This window comes from Pseudorasbora parva, chromosome 17, assembly GCF_024679245.1.
Source record: "Pseudorasbora parva isolate DD20220531a chromosome 17, ASM2467924v1, whole genome shotgun sequence".
Taxonomy (NCBI): domain Eukaryota; kingdom Metazoa; phylum Chordata; class Actinopteri; order Cypriniformes; family Gobionidae; genus Pseudorasbora; species Pseudorasbora parva.
This window is the reverse complement of record NC_090188.1, coordinates 12,556,364-12,572,682: the sequence shown is the minus strand read 5'-3', so window position 1 is coordinate 12,572,682 and position 16,319 is coordinate 12,556,364. Positions and strand designations below refer to the sequence as shown.

General features: G+C 35.7%; 1 protein-coding gene across 1 annotated transcript; it reads left to right on the top strand.

Moving 5' to 3' along the window:
- Nucleotides 1-13,695: 13,695 nt before the first annotated feature.
- Nucleotides 13,696-15,812, top strand: foxi2 (forkhead box I2). Its single transcript, XM_067421858.1, has 2 exons — nucleotides 13,696-14,287; nucleotides 15,250-15,812. The coding sequence occupies exons 1-2, from the start codon at nucleotides 13,696-13,698 to the stop codon at nucleotides 15,810-15,812; spliced, it is 1,155 nt and encodes a 384-aa protein (XP_067277959.1).
- Nucleotides 15,813-16,319: the final 507 nt, after the last annotated feature.

The window sequence follows — 16,319 nt, the reverse complement described above, 5'->3', positions numbered from 1 at the left end:
TTTTTTGAGCTTCAAATTTTGGGCTGCCCTTCACTGCCACTATATTACTTAGATTAGCCAGGACATTTTTTAAAGGGGTGGTTGATCAGGCTTGATTGTGTTTATGTGGTGCAGTCTTTGTTTTTAAAAACACTTTTTTTATTAACATTATTTAACTTTATTCTACACCAAAATGTCTCTTCTCTGAAAAATGGCCAGATGGCTCCTGGTTCTATGAAGCCTCTCCCTCAGAAATACGCAATGGGCCAGCTGCTCAGTGAGTGATTCGCTAACTACCTAGTTCACTTTTTCTGGAAACGTCACGCCCTTTTCCATTACGGTTAGTTGCATATGCTTAGGTGTACTGTAATAAGCAATGGTGTCAATATTAACTTATCAGTTTGAGCCCGAATCAGACCCAGAGAATATAAGTGAAGCGGATCGAGCAGAACCTGTGCGAGAACAGCTGTCACAGGACGTTTCGGTATGGTATGTTTTTTTGTAAGCGATGACCTGTTCCTAAATAAGGCATTTAACCCCAGTAATTATTAAAAGACTGTCCCCACTTATTATACTCCACGTTACTTAAACAAAGACAAATAATCGATAGGAATTTCAGGCAGCAAGATATTTCCAGCCTCTAATCCGCATAGTCTCCTGCTTCCTGAAGCTTTATCTGCGAACTTCTGATCTGGACCTCCGGGGTGGCCGTATATGGGATATTCACAAGATTTTTACTGTCTGTGTATGTTAGATTTCTCTGGGGATCACCTTTCCTTCCACATCTAAGAGCCTAAGAGTGGGTGTGTTATGGGGCACAATTTGGCACAGAAATCAAAATCTCCAGCTGAACATATGCATGCGCACGTGTGAGCGTAGGCAGTTTTTAACAGGCTTTTAAGCTCGTCCGTTGGTGGACCACAGTGGATAATGTCACATGTAACCCTGGTTGCCGTGGTGACTGACCCCGCAGTCATTAGATTGATATTTGGCGTGGGCTGTATAGATGTGAGCTGTCTTTTTTGATCTGTGAACCAGCCCCCATTCGCCCATCTCTCTACTCTTTTCATTCTCAGCCAGAATCGCTGAAAATACTGTTATGATTGGCAGGCCATTTTCAAGTGTGGGCAAATATGATAAATTCTCTCTTTCTCCCTCTTGCTCTATCACTCTCTTCTTTTTAATATAGTAGCACTAGCACCAGTAATTGTTGAGACAATGTATTTTTTGCAGTCTATATATAATTCATGCTTATTACTGCTCTCACTTGCTAATAGAAATATGATGATTTTATGAAAAATAAGTAAATCATGAACAGATTATTATAACAAAAAAAAAAGTATGTTTAAATAATGAATTTATGCTAACTTTTTGAGAATTTAATACCAGATAACTGAAAGAACGTTCTGTTAATTTTACTGGAAGAACATTTGTTCATTTTTGAGACAACCTTGCCAGAACATTCAGAAAGTGTTTCCTGTTAGCTGGGTTCATCCTCATGTTTTTTTCTATAAAAAAATAAATAATTTATACATTCCCAATCAAGTAAATCAATCAAACTACAAAAAAGCATATCATCATCTCATGCAGGACAGCAGCATGTAAAACATTCCGATCTTCCCCCCCCCCCAAAAAAAACAACACAAATCAGATGTTAGGATAAAAAACCTTCCAAGAGACACTTTTAAATACGGATCAAATGTTCAGACTGTGTGTGCCTGTGATGTGAAGCTAAAGCAAAAGAGATGCAGTCGAGAAAGTGAGGAAGAGTTGGGCTGTGGCACTGGGGATATGATCAGTTCACATGTTCAGTAAATGAGAAGTGAAAGAGAGTTCATCAGTTCACAGAGAGGAAAGATGACTCTGCCGTGAGTGAGACAGGAAGCAGAAGCGAAAGAGACTCAGGGCAGGCTGGGATTAGATGGCTATGCGCTTTTATTACAGGGGATATTGCTGTGATAGAGACAGGGGGGAAAAGAAAAGGTATAAGGATTTATGAGTGTTTACAAATTGCTGCACCAAAATGATGAAACGTGAATTCATCATCCAAATATATATATATATATATATATATATACAGTGGGTATAGAAAGTATTCAGACCCCCTTACATATATATACAGCTATTAAATAAAGAGACCACTTAACATTGATTTCATCTTCAGACCGACTACACTGAGCCACAGGAAAAATGTAGTAATCAGACTTTGCTTAAAATTTTATGGACTTCGAATATGTTTTTAATAAGATACTGGAAATAATGCAAAAACTGCAAAATGTATCTCCAATTACAGAATAACTTATACACATCTATGCCATCCGTCATGACATTGATTTTACAATGGTAGCTTCTTAACTTTGAATCACAAACTGAACTTGGTAGCGCGTAAAGATGTTGTTTACAGTAGCGTTACAGTTTGACAGTAGAGTACTGATTTAAAAGTCAATTTATTTAGCCAATCAAAGTAATGGAGAAGCCACTAAAAATAGTCAGTGTCATGTTTACTTCTCACCTGCTGCAAAATAACTTCAGTTCTCAGAAATGTATATTTGTTCAACAAATTGACTGGAAGCCTTGTCAAATGACAATTGTTTCAACTTGGATGGTGAAGAAGGTGACGTTAGCCAGGCTTGACTGAGCGATCTGTAAGAACGAAACAGTAGTAATAAACATAGTTAGCTTTTGAGTTATGTGTTGATGATGAAATTTAGGCCAATTTAGATTTCAATCCGTCAAAAGGGATCGATGTGTATCTACTGTTGTATTTTATGACAACACTGGCAGGAAATAATATTAACCTTTGTCATTTAACAAACTGTGTGTGCTACTTGGAGTTTACAATACTAGCATCTTGCCTTAGATCTAGACAAAACAGGGGATATTATCGTAATGATGTCTTACTAAGAAACTTTCAATTAAATCAGAAATGGGTTCGACTTACTGCTTGCAGGAATATGGTTGGAATCGGCTCTTTCTTCAGTATCAGACGCTGAGCGAATCCTCCTTGATATTGCCCCAGGTTAGAAAAACTGTCTGTGGTGAAATGGGCCGAGCAAACGAACAACTTTGAATTAAATTGTTGCGGTATCAAATTGTAAAAAAACATCAACCATGACTGTTGACAGTGTTTATCTGTGGGAAGGCTATGAAAAGTCCTCACGTCCACTGCACAGCCTGGAACGTAACATTTATTTCCATGATCTGCCGTTTTCGCTATCCTCGCGTGACGCTTGTTTCCCTGCACAACTCCCGATGATTCAGCTTCTTCGTTCATGTTCACTATGGTTTGTTGTTGTCGTGACTCGTGAACATAGACCGTAAAAAGACCGTGAACGCGAGTTGGTGTTCCAGTATAATCGGTCCGTCGAAACTCATTCATTGAAAAACGTTCAGTGGTTCAAAAATAAGTGTGGTTAAAATTGTTATTATTTTTTTTGAGTAATTAATCTTCATTAACACATTAAAGTCCAGTAATTAATTATTCTTAATTAGTAAAATAGATATTATAGATATTTACTATAGTGATTACTGTTAATTGTCCATAATTACATAACCCTAGACCACACCCTAATCCTAAGTACATGTAGTTATTACACAGTGCTCAAATATATAATTACACTGTAATACGAACCCCTTAAAAAGTGTAACTTTTTATTTGTATTTTTTGCTTGATGAACATGCAATGATGTAGTGACACACATGTAGTATAAAATGAGAAACCTTGAACATTTACAAAATTGCAGTTTTCCAAACTTTCTCCTATACACTCAGGGCTGGCTTTCACTTACTGGACAGCCGTTTAGTTGAGTGTCTTTTCTTTTGCACCAAGGATATTGGTAACTATGGCAACCTCACCCTCTCATTGTCACCAGGACTTAAGGCTTGAAAACAATGCACGCTGTTATAAAAGGTGTTTGTGTGCGTGTGTGTGTGCGTGTGTCAGTGATAGATGAAGTGCAGCGTGCTCTGCAGATATATGACTCTGTGTCTGACTGCACTACAGACCTGCCACTGTTTCAGCTGCAAACATTTCACTCCCAACTTCCTACAGACAGCGAGACGAGAGAGAAAGAGAGAAAAGAGAGGAAGAGGCAGGGAGGAAGAGAAAGAGACAGATTGGGCAGGAGTGCTTTTAAAACTAACACGACACAAAGAGCTAATTCAGAAGCCGGCCTGCACCTGCCTCCATACACTGTACAGACGCGCACGCTCTCACAGTAAAACTTTACACAGACAAGAATGCCTTGTCATTGCATCTTTGTGTTTTCATGCTCTAATGGGCACATTAGCCCACAATGCTTTGCTTCTTGAATCACACGAGCATACTAAAAAAGACCTTAGAGAGTAAGACAAGGAAAGGAAACTTAGACGTAAACTTTGAAGAATGACGACAGTAACTTGGAAAGGACTTTGAAGAACTGGTCGACATGAAATACTTTTGGGAAGTTGACATTCAATGTGTCATGTTAACTCTAAAACTATTTTAAAGGATTTTTAAAATATGTTTATAATTGTGTCTCACTTAATACAATGCCATAAGCTGCATGCAAAATAATTATATTATAATTAAATTAATATAAAAAATAAATAAAAGCATTATTATTCCTACTTCTACTACTACTATACGATTAATCCATTTGTTGAATTATTAAATTGAATCTTTTATATAATCCCATAAAACCTCATGCAAAAGAATGATTCAATTATATAATGTTACACTGTAAAAAAAAAAAGGGGGCAAATTTTGAACTTTTGCATTACAATCGACTCGGATGTTTAAGTTATTTCAACTTAAATTATGTTAAACTGACTTTAAAAAATGAGTTACATCTTGTATAACTAATAAAAAAAGTTTAACATTGCTTAACTTATTTTGATGAGTTAAAACAATGTAAAAACATACGTTGTCATAACTTGAACTTGAACATATCATTTTTTACAGTGTATTATTATAAATAACGTGTTATAATATAAGAATAATAATAATTCAAGAACAACAATAAGAATTAAACAATAATGTGCACATATGTAATTGAATCATTGTTTCCTCATGCATGAGGTTTTAAATATAAATAATATAATGCCATAAAACTTCTTTATTATTATTATTATTATTATTATTTTATAACACATTATATAATATAATAATAATTAAACAACAATAATTATATGAATAATTAAATATTAATGGACACAAAATATAATCTATAATTTACTCATTATTTTGCATGTGTCACGCCCTCACAATCATCGGTCACTGCCACGCCCACTCGTTCCCCATCACCATCATTCTGAACACCTGGGCACCATCACCAGTCACCACTATATAAACCCGGCTCACCTTCACTCCCATGATCTGGTCTCGCACCGAACCCATCTTTGACTACCTGTCCTGCCTAGAAGCCTTCATCTGTATTCCCTCTTCATCTTCATCATCATCATTGTCGTCTTCACCTTCATCCTCCTTCAACTGAGTGTCACCATCCCATTAAGTATCACCTGTGTCTGAAACCTCTGTTAATAAACCTTGCACTTGCACCAATCCATCTGTGTCCTCGTCTGTGTCTGACAGCATTTAAATATAAAAAAAAATTATGCTAAAAAAACCTCAAGCAAAAAAAAAAAAATATATATATATATATATATATAACTTGCATCGTTCACTGTAGATTTGCCTCTCTCAAGACTAAACAAACCGAACGAGCATGTCAACATATCCACACAACAAACAAACACCCTCTGCTTATCTATACACACTTTGTTATCCCACACAAACACTGTAGTAGCACATTTTCACACTGAGAGGCCAGAGGTCTGTTTGTGGGGCAGTTGAGGAGGCTCTTTTAAGAGTGAGAGAAAGAAAAAGAGGGCAGCCAACAGGATGGGGGCTTACACTGCCCTGTGTGCCAGGCCGTTTGGCAGCTCATGTGCACTTTTTCAGGTGGCATCTGTAGTAAAACTTCCAGCCACACCACACACACACACACACACACACACACACACACACACACACACACACACACACACACACACTCCTGTGCTGCTATCACAATGCAGCATGTGAACGTCTGGTATGAACTGACACTCGAAGCTTACAGCTTTGAGCTCTGTGGAGACTCATAGCGCCTTCTTCTGGTAGCATTTAACATCACGCAGAGCACCAGTGCATAGATGTCATTGAAATATAATAATCGCAGGTTCTCTGAGTGATGGTTTAGAGCATGGGACCCAAAAAGCACATTTATTTCACAAGTAGGCTACATTCACTAACACTTCTGAATGAATAGTATGCTATTAGGTAATCACTAATGCTATTAAATAGCAGTTTTTACTAATACATAAAAGTAATTAGGTTGGTATGAGCTACCACGTATATTAAAAATATAGAAAATAACTTATATGAGAAAACGTGGTATTTTGGAAACTACAGTCAAATAAAATACTAACATGTAACTGTCAGCACTCTGGTGCTCTTAAAGTGGCACTGAAACCTTTTTTTAATTATTATTATTTAAATTAAATTAATTTACTATATTTTAGTTTGACAGTTTTTTATTTATTTAATGTTTTGTATTTTATGGTACAAAGTTATATTAATGCAGTACTTTTTGAGCCTATAGACCCTAAACTGTCATAAATCTTGAATGTTTTGGAGCATTACTTACTGTAAGTTTGGTCTCTTTTTAAAGATGACACTTGGAAGATTTTTGCTGACATGAAAAAAAGTTTAAAGAATTTAACTTTAAAAAATTATAGAATTGTACATTAATATTTTTATGAAAAATGCACATAATTACTATTTTCAAATTTAATGTGAAATATATTATTTTCCAAAAACTCTTCATTGTGTGTTCATGTGTTTCATTCAAAAAAATCTAAGCCATGAATCTAAACCAGCTCTGCTGCAAATGCGAGCTTTATATCTCAAAAAAAATTAGCTTTCAGTAAGATTTTGGTTGGGCGCAGTACCAAACGTTTCAACAAAACATGCAATAAACCAGTCAGAGTTTCATCCCATTCCCTTTAAAAGCCAGTTGTGCCCGTGCCATGGCGGATTCTCTATTTACGCGGCAGAATTTGCTAGCGGAAAAAAATTAGAGCTTCTCCAGACAGGAAGCCTTTTATTTCAAAAGGTTTAATTCCCCACAAAAATGAAAATCCTGTCATTAATGACCTACCTAATATCGTCCGACACCCGTAAGACCTCCGTTCATCTTCAGAACACAGATGAAGATATTTTTGTTGAAATCCGATGGCTCAGAAAGGCCTTCATTGACACCAATGTCATTTCCTCTCTCAAGACTCATAAAGGCACTAAAGACGGCGTTACAGAGCCCATCTCACTACAGTGGCTCTACAATAATTTTATGAAGCAACGAGAATAGTTTTTGTGCGCGAAAAACAAAAGACTTATATAGTGATCGGCCAATTTCATAAAAAAGTTTCGAACCGTTATGAATCAGCGTATTAATTCATGATTCGGATCACATGTCAAACCGCCAAACTGCTGAAATCACGAGACATTGGCGATCCGAATCATGAATCAATACGCTGATTCATAATCATTAGAATCTTTGTTTTGTAATCAGCGCATCACTATGTAAGTCGTTATTTAGTTGTTGTTTTTTGCGCACAAAAACTATCCTCGTCGCTTCATTAAATGCTTGTAGAGCCGCTGTAGTGAGATGGGCTCTGTAACGCCGTCTTTAGTGCCTTTATGAGTCTTGAGAGAGGAAATGACACTGGTGTCAATGAAGGCCTTTCTGAGCCATCGGATTTCAACAAAATATCTTCATCTGTGTTCTGAAGATGAGCAGAGGTCTTACGGGTGTCGGACGACATTAGGTAAGTCATTAATGACAGAATTTTCATTTTTGGATGAACTAACACTTTAATATTTAAAAATGTTTGTGTGTTGTGTTGTCGCATATTACTAACACACCCTTTAAGTTACACAACAAATATTGCAGGTTTCACTTGGTCAGTGGGGCAGTCGATTTCAGTTACCTCAAAATAGCAACACACCAACAATGCACCTGAACACACCTTGTTTTCAGACCCATGGGCGCAAATGCATTTGCTGTATAAACAACGTGGGGCAGGACGTGAAAATGATAACTGTGTCTGGGCTGAAACTAGCAATAAACACTTGTGTCACACCTGGTGCCACATTAAGCCTAACGTGTTCTTTTCACCTTTCCACTCCACGGCCCACTCAAAATGGTATTGCTAACCCCCAGTTGAGAAACACTGGTTTAGAAGGACAAAAGAGATCTAAAAATGTGAAAAATGACTGATAACTGCTGTGGTGTTTGTACAGGCCACTTGTTGAAAGATTTGAGGTCGTACGACCCTACAAGGAAGAACAGCCAGTGTAACAGCCTGACCTCATCTCAACCCCTGCACTGGGAAAACAATCTGTATTTCACAAATCTGCTTCAGGTTGTTGAGCTTATGGTCCATTTGACTTGACACACAGAAGCGCATTACAGAATGGTGAGAGGTGGACAAGAGGTTGCTTGTGGTACAGAAGTGTCCCTGTATGCTCTTATTGACACTGCTATGAGAACACACACACACAAAGCATTCAGCCCTGTTTACCTTGTGTGTTTCTGAGGATTTATTTAGACTCTAGATGTTTTTAGCTTAGCCAAGCAAACCACTGGTATTTCCTTCACATGTCTCTGCCATACACTGCCCCTGTGTGTGTTTATATTAAAGACATACTGTAGTTAGCTCTCGGCGGGTTATCTGGCCTCTGGAGAACGATTCTTCTGCTTATAAGGGCATTCATTAGAATCAGATCCAAAGTAACTCTTGTTCTTTGTGTGTAGCCTAACGCAGAACTGGTCTCGGTGGCCACAATTACAAAAACTAAACTGTCACATAACCAAAAAGTGTGCTTTAAGTGCTTTTAAACATTTAAAATATGTGTTAAATGTTATTTATATGTTATTTACACAAAAGGTTGCATTTTTAAAAACACTGTAACAACTGCACATAATTACTCTATAGACTATCAAAAAGTTAAATGATCAATAAGTATTTGTTTAATGTTGCTTGAACTAAAAATAAGTTTCATACAAGATTCAACATACAAATAAAAACATAAAAATAGTAATAATTATTATTATAGTAATTAATTAAATATTAGTTTAATTGACTACATTTGTAATAATAATTACCTGTATTATTAAAAAAAAAAAAATCTATAATTTAAGATGTCAGCCTGCACATCAACATCCAACGTATTTTGTGAATAATTTAATAAATAAAAATAAATGGCCTGCTCTTACACTGTAAAAATGTTTTGTTGGTTTTGGTTAGTTTAACATAAAAATGAAAGTAACCTGGTTGCCTTAAAATTTTGAGTTTATTGAAATTAAAAATTTGAGTTGATACAATGAAGGAAATTTGTTTAATAAATAGAAACTCAAAATATTATTGTATCTGAACCACATAAAAAATGTGATGAATCATTTGGCATGTTTCACTGCATCATCAGAAATAAAACACACACAATTACCCAATATGCTTACAAAATCTTTTAATAATATTTTAATAAAGGTTATCAAATCTCAAAAAAAATTCATTGTATTAACTCAAAATTTTAATTTCAATGAACTCAAAATTTTAAGGCAACCAGGTAACTTTTTTTCAAATAATTCAAATAATTTAATAACAGTAATCTCATTATTTTTTTCTTTTTTTAAAACCACATTTTGTTTCATCTTGCGTCAATTTTGTGTTCTTCAGAAAGAAAGAAAGAAAGAGAAGGGAAAAAAACGAATTTGACATGACAGGAATAGTGACCAGGGTATAAATGGGCCCTTTATCTCAATAACTTAAACTGAGATGGAAATGGGAAGCAGAGCAGAAACAACGAATAAAGAGAAAAGAGTGGCAATGCATTGTAAATGAGAAGCCCAGAGTACATCTACCTCCATCTGTCTCTGTCACCACACTCCAAGAAGAGGGGAGCGCAGCCTCTTTCACACGCTTTTTTCCCTTCTCTCCTGTTCCTGTCTAAGTCTCACACTTCTCTCATTTCTCATGTCTTTTGCTCTGTCACCAAGTTGCAGGAGCCTGAGGTGAACTCATAATGAGCTTGTGAAACTCACTTTTCCTATTGTTTTCCTGGACTGACGCACACACTGAGTCTCTCCTTCAGTTGGGTTTCCTCTCGATGTACAGACAACAGAAGGCCTTGATCTTTACTCCGCTGTAGCAGCACAGTGACAGCATGTCTCGAATAGAAGTAAGACCCACTAATGATGCCAGCGCTCATGTGCACATACATATGAATTATGGATTTCCTTCCCATATTGCATTTGAAACGCATTGTCAAAATTGCCCGTTACAGAACTACAGTGGATCAGAATGCATTTTATATAGAATATAATTTATATTGCATGGCTAAATCCAAGGAAAGGGTGAGATTTTTCAATTCTAGTATCATTATCAACTAAAACTATTAAAACAATTTTAAATGTTTTTTAAATTTTAACCTGAAACAAGGTAATAATCCTAACATAATTATAAAATGAAAACTGAAAATATAAAAATAAAGGCTAATTAAAAACATTAATTAAAACTATAATAGTACTTAAATAATACTAGAATAACAGTAATGAACTAATGACTTGTTCATATTCGGTTAATATTCATATTTGAGAAAAAGGAATGTTACATCTTAATGAGTACATTTAGAATTAAAAAAATCTTTCTTATATATATATATATATATATATATATATATATATATATATATATATATATATATATATATATATATATGTATATTTAGTACATATAACACAAGTACTTTGTCCTTGAGGTATGGAAAAGTTCAGTTATAACTTGGTAATTAGCCTACTACTATTACGTTAGTAATATACTATATAACTACTATATAAACCTTTATGTTCATACAAGTTCATAAAGCTATGAATTAATAATTCAGTAAAAAAGAAATCCCATTTTTAGATAGCACTACTGAATATGCCATCTAAATCTTTTGATGATGATACTGACATATTTTCATCAAATATAGCCTACATTTGCAATGCAGCATATCGGGACATTTGCAGTGTTTCTGAATGGATCTAGCCCCATCTAGCGGTAGAAAAAACTCAACAACACGATTAACATAGGAATCTGAAAACAATTGATATTTTACACTTCATTGGCTTCGCTAGAGCCTTTTGTGCAAGGGCCCGAGCTTCAAAATATTAATGGTCAATCTTTGTCTGACAATGGAGATGCCAGATTTGAGAATCACCAATGGTGACAGATTCGCGAATAAATCACTCTTTTGATCTAACCTGACGAACGCGTAGCAGAATTTCTTCTCGATCCAGTTTGATTCATTCGCACTCTTCCCTTATGCACTAGATCTGTTTTTATAAAACAGAAAGCAAAAATAGCTAAAGGAAATTAAACTTGCTAATGCATTTTCATTATTAGTAAGTAGGCCTATATAAAAGTAATAATAAATAAATAAATAAATAAATACATAAATATTTTATAACACTTTTTGACTTTCTCAGTTTGTGTAGCTAAATACACTTGGGGTTCAGAGTATTAATTTTTTTCTCATATTCATTTCACACGTCTAGTGCAATTATCTGGTTTTGTTTCATTCATACAGTGTATAGGCTACTTTTTTTTCTCGATTTACCCCGAAAGAATGGAAGTGAAATGTGTCGACATGCCCCAACGCTGAACACGTTAAAACATATGACAGCTTAAAATGTTATGATCTAATAAAAAAAATTATAAAATAAAAAATCCAAGACAAAGTAAAATAGTTTGTCAATAAAATACAGTTATTAACCTTTTCATATAAAATAATGGTATTTTTAATAATTAAATAAACTAACTAGGTGTGTATGTTTTATGCTATTTTTATACAGCATTCATGCTATACAAAATAAAATATAAAAACATTTATATAGCTATAGCTACATCATGTCTCAGAATGCCACGTCTTATTTCTGGGGAAAAGGGTCAAAAGCATTGTGGTTTGGCAGGAAGTTGGAACTGTCTGTTTAGGTCAGGATTTAGAGTCAAATTTCGACGTTTAATTTTTCCCAAAAGTTGAATAAAACTGGATGAGTTCTCTAAGCAGATTTCAAGTGATAGATAACGTCATCATGTGATGAGGCTACATCTCTACCCATCAGTCACTAATCCACTTTCAACACTAGGTGGCGCAGTGATACAGGCATCATGGCATGTGATGTCTCCATTAGATAGATAGATAGATGGATGGATGGATGGACGGATGGACGGACGGACGGACGGACGGACGGACGGACGGACGGACGGACGGACGGATAGATAGATAGATAGATAGATAGATAGATAGATAGATAGATAGTACAGTTCAGCTCAATATTTCTTTGTCACTCTGACAAAAAATATAATCTAGACCTGATGATAAATAACATAAAAATGTTATGCACAGGATGGCGATAGCCTATCAATAATCACAAATATATATCAAGAATATTCCTATGCTAAGAATTATCTATCTATCTATCTATCTATCTATCTATCTATCTATCTATCTATCTATCTATCTATCTATCTATCTATCTATCTATCTATCTATCTATCCCATCAGGACAGACAGCGTGATGATTTGTTGTTCTGATATTCAGATATCTATATATATATTGTCTACATTTGTCCTCATAGAAATGCGTTGCTGAATGTTTTGGGTATCGCTAAAAAATATCATTGTTACTGTAAAATTGTTGTGAAAGTTGCTTGTTAAATTGGAGGAAGGTAAAGGAAAGAAAATAAAACCAAAAAATCGAAGAATGGAACGAGTTAAAACGAAGAACATTTTGATTTATTTATAGCCTATTCCTGAAACGGTGACATTTGCGTTTCTAAAATATTGGCTGCAAAGCGGATTTTTTTATGTTTTCTTTTGTTTAACAACTGTAGCCTAGCTAGGCTACTTAACTTCACGTTACAACATATTTTAAAATGACGAATTACATTTTAAATAATTAAACCACATTTTTTTGTTACGGATTAGACCTTTTAGAAAATTATTTAGTGAAACAAATTATTTCGTAAATTCAGTCAAACAACCACTTAAACACACACTTTGATAACAGCAACAATAAGCTGTTTCGGAAATTACATTATGTGATGATCTCATCTATTTTGTGGTGGTTTTAAACTTATGCAAAATAATTTTAACAATTATACAAAAGCGTTAGGCTATTTGGCTAGCCTTTTTTCCCTTCCAAATGAGCTTTAGAAAGACGAAAAACAGAATTACAAAGAGTCTGATTAAACCTTATTGTTTAAAATATAAAACACACGTTAGTTTTTAATTAGCAAAATGTATTAGCTATATATTGTTTTGAGAATTCCAAGATTATAGCCTAAATTCTGTTTTCTCAATTCTGTTTAACAAGCCTGTAGTCCATCTCTCTCTTTATGAATGACTTAATCATCTCCCTGAAATCTATTTGCCACGCCTACTTTGAGGAGATTCTCATCTATTGGCTGATGGAGTCACGAATACAAGATTAGACACCGTATTTGCCGCACTTGGGTGTATATATGACCATATTTCGCTCACAAAAAGCAGACACTTGTTGTTTTTAACCTGACCAGTCAGTGATAGTATTGTGCGTTACTGTGAGAGCGTGAGCTCCAGAGAAACACGTTTGCCTTATAGGCACTGGAGATATGAACACCATCGACGCGCAGATCCATAACAATAGTAACGCTCCTGTCAACCCTCTCCAGCAACTGCCAAAAAGCGCGCACGAGACCCCGGATATGGCCGTGTACTGTGACAACTTCAGTGTTTACCACCAACAGAGTCTACCTGCGGCGCAGAGACCAGCGGGCTACGGCCTGGGGGACTACGCGACCCCAAACCCATACCTGTGGCTCAATGGACCTAGTGTCAACTCCTCATCGTCTTACATGCATGGCAACAACAGCCCCTCGTTCATTCCCCCGACTTACGGCTCTCAGAGGCAATATCTCACTAACTCCTCTGGGTTCGCCGGTCCGGACCTGGGCTGGCTCTCCATCGCGAGCCAAGAGGAACTTTTAAAGCTCGTGCGCCCGCCCTACTCGTACTCGGCTCTGATAGCCATGGCAATACAGAATGCGCACGAGAAGAAGTTAACTTTGAGCCAAATATATCAATATGTGGCGGATAATTTCCCGTTTTATAAGAAGAGTAAAGCGGGATGGCAGAACTCCATCAGGCATAACCTTTCCCTGAATGACTGCTTCAAAAAAGTGCCGCGTGACGAAGACGATCCAGGTGAGTGATGCTCGTGCACCTTTGCATAGTTCTACGAAACAAGACAGCTATCAATTAACAGCGATATAAGGACAATTGCGTTACTCATTTTTGTCCAGATCAGATCAAATACGTTATTTAAAAAAGGCAAAATGTTCATACAAATGTTTTTGTATGTTCATACAAAAATTGCGTTAGAAGACAAATTACTGCATGCAATTTATACAATCAGATAAATATTGTAAAAGTATTAAATAAGTAGGATAAGTAAATAAATGCATAGATATTAATACATTAGTTGAGAAAAATATATCAATTTGTTAACATAAGCCCATTACCTTTTATTAAAAAGTAAAAAATAATGTTATTACATTTGTATTAATAGGGTTTATAAATATTTTATCAGCCAAATGAAAATGATCAATTTAGTTTTAATGTGACCCCTTCAGACCCTCAGTGTTTTTATGACCCTATAGGATTTTGTAGCCTATAGAAAATAGAAAAATCTTGAAAAAGACTATTTTGAAATAACCCTAATTAAACGTAACTATAACGATATTAATGAAATATACCCTATATTTATATTTTCCTTTTTTTTAATACCTTGTTTGAAAAAGGTTTTTTTTTTACATTATAAATCAAGACGCATACACTCGGTTTATTCGGTGTGCAAGGGATGTATTTCATTGTTTCGATTATTATGCTTGATATTTTTAATCATTAAATCATAAAATCAAAAATATTATAATACAATTAAAACATGGCATAAACATTGTTAACAAATGACACTGGTATTGTACAGAACTTGGCCCATGATTCCCCCTCTTATACAATCTTTTTTGTAATTGACATATGTCATTAAAAAAAAAAAAAACTTGCAAAATCGTTTAATGTTTAAATTAATCGAATTTCACTTTAAATAACTTATGCATGAAAAGTTGCTACATTTGGGCCCTCATACCAACTGTCCATCTTGTTTGAAGGGAAAGGAAACTACTGGACTCTAGACCCCAACTGTGAAAAGATGTTTGACAACGGAAACTTTCGTAGAAAAAGGAAACGCAGATCTGATTCCAGCACAGGTGCTGCCAGCAACACAAAACCGGAGGATGATCGACAGCTCGCGGGGATAAAACCCACTGACAGCCCTCACCTCACCGGCCCCGCATCTCCTGACACCGATGCGGCCAGTGACAGCCACAAAGGCGCGTCTCCCGCAGGCCTCGCGAGCGCTCCATGCTTCAACAACTTCTTCAACAGCATGTCTGCCTTAAGTTCGTCCTCGGCTCCGACTAGCAGACAAGGCTCTCTGGGGCTGGTAAACGAACTTTCCAGCCGAAATATCAGCGCTTTGAGCCAGTACCATGCCGGCTCAGCACCTGACGCAGGTGGAGCGAGTGAGCTCCAGGACAGTGTGCACGTGAACCGTGGAATGTACTATAACTCTTTTACTGCTGGCGGCCAGAGCGCGCAGTTCAACGGACACTTCTACAACAGCTTCAGTGTGAACAGTCTGATTTACCCTCGAGACGGAACGGAGCTATAAATATGTCACGCTCGTGCCCACAACGCGTAAAAGAAAGAAAAAAAGATTTATTTGTTTTCAACATGTGCTGCTGAAACGAAACAATGCCTTATAGAAGCAGATAATTTTCATTTAAATGCGACATTTATGCATTGACATCCACCAAATGAGCAAAATCTGATGTATTAGTGTCAAAACATTTTATTCTGTGACTTCTGCATTGGGTTCCTTTATGTCTTAAAAGATTTCCATATTATGTGCCAGTTTTTATTGTGATCATGCACTAATTTAAATGGATGTATCTTTTTATTTTAGTTTGAATTTGTAGTAGTCTTTTGTAATAGTAGTTTGATGGAGGGATTGCCTTGGTATCTATGATTGCCAAGTATTGTCCAACATTTTTTCCTTTGGTCTTTTTTTTTTTTTTTTTTTTTTTGCTTTTTATTGTGTATTTTTGTAAATGCAGTTGTTTTGTTATATACACTTGTTTTTAACTATTTATATTAAGTTATGTAACTTGCAGTTTGT